Below are 7,686 nucleotides of genomic sequence, written 5' to 3' on the forward strand. Positions count from 1 at the left end.
CAAGCTGAGTTCACCACACTCAATCACACATGCATCCATGTTGATTGCTTCCAAAAACTAATACATATATACGCAGTTAGTCCCAAGGTTGCCCCCATCCCTTTTCCAATTTCAATTCAGTCACTGCACATGCCATAAACTATATAGAATTATTGCCGACCAAAAAGGAATAGAAGCAATTAAGAAATTATTTAGTACTGATTTGGCGGATAATTATATTAAGAAATTTAAGATTAATTATAATCAAAAACCTCAGTGGCACATGGGCTTGCCAGGATTCGATCCAATCACATTTCAACAATTCTTTTGATTGATTTTTTGCTCACTTTGATTTCCCAATGTTTTCTTGTTGATCCCCAAAAGCTATGATTCCACAGAAAACACATGATTAAATATTTTTGGTTCACAATGAAATTGAAATAATTGAAGGCTACATCTGCCATTTTCGTCTGAGATCTTGGACCCATCAATCACGTTCTCAGAAGATCCATACAAACAATCACATTATGAAAGCCATGTGCACTGTGCATACTCAGCTATCCATTTTCACCTCTTTTATTTATTTATTTTATCATTATTATTATTATAAATACAATATAATTTAAATTTATAGGGTCTATTCGTAACAATTGCTTTTATTATTAGGCTAATATATCAATTAATTTTAGTGTAAGTAGAGTTTTAAACCTAAATCTCTTATTTGACGACAAATAATTTTATTAGTTGATTCTAGTCATTCAACTATCTATTTTCACTAATTTAGCTATCCACTTTCACTAGAATTCAATGTCATTTTAGTCATTTAGCTATCCATTTTTACTATTTTTTTTAATAAATACTATAGAATTTAAACTTATAGTGTCTATGACATAATAATTTCTCTTTAAAACATCAATTGGTTTTTAGCGAAAACATAGATTTTAATTAAATATCTTATTCGACGACAAGTGGCTATACCTATTAAACTAACTAAAAGCCTTGTAACTAAATTGACACCTCCCCATGCACAAAGTGCTTGGGGGAAAGGGTTCGAGCTACAAGGCTAGTAGCATATTGTAATTATTTCTCAAAAAAAATAAAAATAAAACCCTTTCCATTTTCACTTTTTTTTTTTTTTTTTTTGGAGAAAGTCCATTTTCACTAATTGTGTTTGGTCTTCCTTGGAATGGTTCCCCCAATTAGTCCCTATTCAGTTGGTGAATTTCAGAGAGTTGTTGGCCAAGTTTATGCCGAGCCAAGATGAATATAAAGCTAAGATTTTTGCTATAGCTGGGTGGTGCGTTTGGAATAGGCGCAATGCCATTCACTTTAACCGAGCTGTCCGGCTTGTGGATAGCATTTGCAGGGAAGCTGGTAATATTCTTCAGGAGTTTCTCCATGCTCGGGAGGTTGAGCTGAGCCCTCCGCGTCCTCAGGTGCTACAACAATGGCGACCTCCTGACCCAAATATTTACAAGGTCAATTTTGATGCAATTGTATTTCGAGCTTCAAGCCTGGCGGGTGTAGGTGTGATTGTTCGTGACAACCGGGGTGATCTGATTGGGGCGTTGACCATGCTTATTCCTATCAGTCAACCTGTGGCAGAGTTGGAGGCTTTGGCCTGTCAGCGAGCAGTCCAGTTTGCTTTGGAGATTGGCTTGACTCGAGTGGTGGTTGAAGGGGACTCTGTTATTGTCATTGAGGCGCTTAATAATGGTACGGGTTAGTTTGCCAGCTATGGGAACATCTTTGGTGGCATTCATTTCCAATCAGCTTGTTTTCAACATGTTGAATCTAAGGGTACGTTTGGTACACTGGATGTGGATTACAATAGGAATAGTAATCTTTATTACCAGGAATAAAATGTGTTGTAATGGAATAACTAAACCTATTAATTAGTTTGGTTGTGAGTTGTAATATTAGAATAAAACTTATGATCTATTTTAGGAAAAATCTCATTCATACAATTATATTTCCTAGAAAATAATATATTTTAAATTTTAGAGAGATGAGTTATTTTTTTATGATTTTTTATTTCTATAATTGTTAGGTGGATATGGAAAATTTATTTATTTGGAAATATATTAATGTTAGAAATTATTACATCTACTAAGGAATAGCTATTACAACCCTTTTAGAGGGAAATAATTATTCCTCATTTTAAAGAATTGCTCTTCATAAGGAATGACTATTCACTATAATAAAAACATAACCAAACTATTGAATAGCTAAACCATATGAATAACTATTACATTACAGTGCCTATTACAGTCTACCAAACGTGCCATAAGTATATTAGCCGTGTTTGTAACTCTATTGCTATTGCGTTGGCTAATAAAGGTTCTGTTGTAGGGCTTCAGGTGTGGTTAGAAGACTTACCTGATGACATTGCCCCCCTTGTGGTTAGAGATGTTCATTAATTTTGGTTTTGAATAAATTGCCCAAGCTTTTGGTTTGGTTTCTCAAAAAAAAAAAAAAAAAAAGATTTGTTAAATCAGATTGAAGAATTATATAACTACTATTATTGTTTCTACATTCTATTATTTTTTACAACAAGGTGTATATAAATTCATTAATTAGAATAAAAAATAAATAAAACAAAAGGAGAATAGTTCGTATTTTAAAATGGACAACGCTGCCCTCCAACCGACAGTGTAGCAGCTGCTTGCCGAAATTTCCATGTGGTCTTGAATAGCTTGTCCTTAACCTTCCCCAGAAAGCCATGCCCATCCGTCAAGTTAAAGGAAATTTATTATACACTACCAAAAAAATATAAAAAAGGTTATTAATTAAATACTATTAGATTTATATTTTAGAAGCTATGCACAAGTAGGTTTTTTATTTAAAATTATGTGTCATTATATGTACTTAACCCAAGAAATTACATTCTCAAACTCAACCAATGATCTGTATTCATTAGTAATTTTTGGAGCTTTATTTACAAGGATAATAAGTTTTAAATGTCTTGAGAGAATAACACCAAGAAATGAAAAATTTGGCAATTTTTTCAAACTAATTGCGGAGGATCATGCATAAAATCATCATAGACTGATAGAAGGACAAAATTTTGAATCAATCGAGTTTTTGCCTTGTCTTTTGTGAACATTACGTTTACACTATTGCACTAGCATTGTTCTATAGTTTGGTAATATCTTCATTTGGTAATATGAATTGAAAAATACTAGGATACTTCCAAGTGGCATTCATGTGGTTTTCTCACAGACTTAGGGGCTTTCTCATTGAACGTTACACATAAAACCCTGTCAGCCTCATTGTGATCTCAAAGCAAATCTCTCTCTCTCTCTGTGTCTCTCTCTCTCACACACACACAGAAACACACACAGAGAGAGGGTAATGATGATGCATAGGCTCACCGTGTTGTTGGTGCTACTTTGTGCTACCTTGCACACCGCATTATCCATCTCTTTCTCTGATGGTAAGCAACTAAACTCTCAAACTCTTTCTTGTTACAAACATATATGATGAATTATATATGCATTTGTAGCTGCGTTTAGGTAGTAAATTTGGCTAGCTACTAGCTACAATATTATTGTTAGTGCTTAGGTATATGTTGTTGCTATTTTTATTTCACTCTTGCTTTTACTCTATGATAGATCTTATCAGGGCTCCATTTAAGCTCACATATTCTTAACTACAAAGCACATTTTTTGTTGGTCACATGCTTAGCAACCCCATTGTTAATTCGTGGTTAAATTATAAAGAGATAGCATATAGGGCATTTCAGTTTCTCTACTCATCATGATCTTCACTCATCAAAAGTATTCTTGTGTTTGTGAATTATCCACACTCGTTTTTTTTTTTTTTTTTAGGTCTTGAATATGGGACATGTCTAGCTGAAAATCCAGAGGAACTTCTTATAAGATCATTTAAATGCATGCTTATATTTTTTAACGTATGCTATTAGAGCTATACTGCTTCATCATGAATGTGATCAACCATGGACTGTAGGAGTATAGTACATGAAGATGAGAGGTCGAGAACATTATTTATTAAAAGGAAGACCACATTTACTCCGCTATTCTTAAATTTTCAGCTTTTGTTTTATGCTAGTTTTGGCTGCTTTTACTGTGGTAGTTCTATATGGAAAGGTTGTTTTTACTTCATTATTTGTCTGGTGCTACAGCAATAAAATTCAGCTTCTCATCAATTTTTTCTTATTTATTAAAAAAGAAAAAGAAAAAAAAGAGCTTCTCATCAAATAATTAATATGAACTATGGATGTGTCCTTACTGATTGCATTCGATTAAGATTTCAATTATGTGAACATCGAAAAAGATACCTACTCCATTTGACAAGTTTTGTTTAGTTTTGAGTTTTGACATATTCTTGGCCTAATTTAAGAAAACCATAAATTTTCTTTGGGTGATTGACCATTTGGTTAAAAAAGTATTGATCGTATTACAAAAATAACAGACTGATCAAAGACACATGGCAAAACTACTTAATTATTAGTAGATACAAGAGAAATTGTAAGAGTTTAGACTTTAAGAAGAGTTGCATGCATCGATCATTGCATATATGCTACGTTACATATATATATATATGCTTATGCAGCAGCCTTGGCCACGTGAAATCCTGGTCGGTTGGTGCTGGCTAAGATACCCTTGGCAATTTGCATTTTAATAACGAAATATACCCTTCAATTCAATGTTCATATGTATTTTTTTTTTTCGTTGGGGGGGGGGGGGGGGGGGGGGGGGGGGGCATTTACGTCATTGCAGTTGCTTGGACTTCATGTGCTTTATGGGATTTAGTCTCTGATCTCTCTTATTCTTAGGAGAATCTCAGAGTCAGACATACACGTGCTATACACCTCATCAAAAAAAAAAAAAACCGCCACCCCATACATTCTGGACATTATTTATTACAAAATTCCTAGGCAATTAATGATGGTTTTGGGTTTGAAATTGAAAGGAAAAAAGTATAAAAGTTAAAACTTATATAGTTATATTTCTTTTTTAATGGAGTAAGTAATTTTAAAACTTTGTTTTGTTTTTTTGTTTTTTTGTTTTTTTTTTTTTTTGGGTACTACTACCTACATTGTATTAATAGTTAAAAACTTTCAATTATGTGATTCATTCTCCCAAAAAATAAAAAATAAAAACTTATGTGATTAAATTTAATTAGAGAATCAAAATTACAAGACTTAACAGGTTGTTCCTATGTTTTGTAAGAAGGAAAACTTTAGTGTTCATACATTAATATGAATAATATCAAGCCATCTAAAACATCATTTTACTAAATAAAAATGTAAAAATATCTTAATTTATATTTGTTTTTAGAGATTTTAACATCATTTTTTATTTTACTATTAATGTACAAGAAACCAAACTATATCATACAGATATGAACTGAATAATTTGTCAATGACATAAGCAGATCATGTAGCTGTGTAATAATATAAAAAATAAAAATAAAAAAAATGAAGGAATTGCCCATGGTGGCAGTGATTGGCAGTATCTGTACAAAGGGTAGGAAGAAATGACAATATAAAAAGGATATGATGAAAATAAGTGACATCTCAACTCTGTTATTTAGCTAGATTTAGGGATCATATTATGTAACCCATGTTTGCTAGATCAGAGACAGTACTTGTCACATGGGAGGAGCAGTGACTAGCTAGTCAAAATTTCAATTTAAGAGTATATATTATTATAAAATCAATGATTGAAAACAAAATTTAATTTACAAATAAATATTGTAATGAAAAATGCTTGCTTCTTCATTCATTTTAGGTTTATTGCCCAATGGAGAGTTCAAGCAGGGCCCAAAGCCAACACAGCTAAAAGGCACAGTAGTGACCAGCCCCAATGCCATTCCCTTTTGGGAAATTTCAGGGTACGTGGAGTACATAAAACCAGGTCAAAAACAAGGTGACATGTTGCTAGTAGTGCCTGAGGGTGCCTGTGCTGTAAGGCTTGGCAATGAGGCTGCAGTCAAGCAAAAAGTGAATGTCACAAAGGGCTTGTTTTACTCAGTAACATTCACTGCAGCTCGAACCTGCGCACAAGAGGAGCAATTGAACGTGTCAGTGACTCCTAATTCGGAGAAAAATGATTGGGGTATTTTGCCAATGCAGACTATATATAGTAGCAATGGTTGGGATTCATATGCATGGGGTTTCCAAGCTTACTTTTCGGAAGTTGAAATTTCGATCCATAACCCTGGTGTGGCTGATGATCCAGCTTGTGGCCCACTTATTTATGCTGTTGCTTTGAAGGTTTTGGAACTTCCCAAACGCACTAGAGGTAAAATTACTCTCTCTCATTTCAACAAATTTTACTATATTAACGTTGCAAATTAATGTGTCAACTTTTAAACGTAGGATAAAAACTTATAAAGATTGACAAGCGACAACAGTTCTAATAAGCTCTAGAGTATTTCATTTCACAAGGAACTTTTTTTGTGTGCTCCAATTGAACTATCTTAAATTTCAATACATTTGAAATCATTCGTTTCATTAATATGTTTGTATGCACTTTGCAGTCAACCTTTTGAAAAATGGAAATGTTGAAGAAGGTCCATATCTATACCCCAATACATCATGGGGTGTCCTAATTCCACCACACATTGAAGACGATCACAGTCCTTTACCTGGCTGGATTATTGAGTCCCTTAAGGCTGTGAAATACATTGATTCCGATCACTTCTTTGTCCCGGAAGGCAAACGAGCAGTTGAACTCATGGCCGGAAAAGAAAGCGCCCTTGCACAAGTTGTGTATACAATGCCCGGAAGGACTTATGCCCTCACATTTGCTGTTGGTGACGCTAACGATTCATGTGTAGGTTCCCTGGGTGTAGAGGCATATGCAGGCAAAGACAGTGTCAAGGTTTTATATGAATCTAAGGGCAATGGAGGGTTCAAGCGAGCCAGTCTTTTGTTCAAAGCAGTGTCACTACGCACACGTATTATGTTCCTAAGCACATTTTACACCATGACAAGTGACAATTCAGGTTCTTTATGTGGACCGGTATTAGATGATGTGAAGTTGCTTAGTGTTCGTGTTCATACACCACCACCACGTGCTTGATCGCATTGCTTTATGCGAACCGCATTGGTGCTTGATATCTGGTCCATTTCAATTAGCTTAATATATACTACAGGTTACTTGTGATAGGAGCAAGAGGGTTTATTGTGGGTTTACAATGTTCCATTCATGTATCGTTTAATAATTCTCAGCAAGTAAATTTACATTCTTGGATTAGCAGAATTGGTTTTGGAAAGACAGATGTTGCTTACAATTTTATCTTCCTTTGTCTCTTTGACTAAGTATTGATGTTTGGTACCATTAAATTATGGTTATCAATCTTTCAAATAATAAATACGTACAAACTTAGTTATAGCCATAGACTACAACCAACACTAAGAAAATGATATGTGTTTCTGCTATATGCATTGCACATGTTTATTAGACCACAATTAAATATATAATTGCATACAATCATTTTAAACGAGAGTTGCACATGACAGAAACACATGTCATCTTCTTATTGTTAGGCAACATCTAAGTGTGTAGATGAATTTTTTTTCTACACCATAAACTCATACCATAAGAAATGGCGGTGTTGAAAATTTATTTTTCTGGAAAATTGCATAAAAAGGCAGTCCAAAGTGTAAACCATATTTCATATAAATCCTAAGTTTAAAATTTTTTTAATTAAAGTTTCAAACTTATGAGACTGTTT

The 7,686-nt window shown here is 33.7% G+C and overlaps 1 protein-coding gene across 1 annotated transcript; it reads left to right on the top strand.

The window, feature by feature from the left end:
- The first annotated feature begins 3,249 nt into the window (after positions 1-3,249).
- On the top strand, positions 3,250-7,247 carry LOC126725635 (uncharacterized). Its single transcript, XM_050430442.1, has 3 exons — positions 3,250-3,415; positions 5,736-6,248; positions 6,487-7,247. The coding sequence occupies exons 1-3, from the start codon at positions 3,334-3,336 to the stop codon at positions 7,029-7,031; spliced, it is 1,140 nt and encodes a 379-aa protein (XP_050286399.1). The 5' UTR covers positions 3,250-3,333; the 3' UTR covers positions 7,032-7,247.
- The last annotated feature ends 439 nt before the right edge of the window (positions 7,248-7,686 follow it).

The sequence above is a fragment of the Quercus robur genome, chromosome 5, assembly GCF_932294415.1.
Source record: "Quercus robur chromosome 5, dhQueRobu3.1, whole genome shotgun sequence".
NCBI lineage: Eukaryota > Viridiplantae > Streptophyta > Magnoliopsida > Fagales > Fagaceae > Quercus > Quercus robur.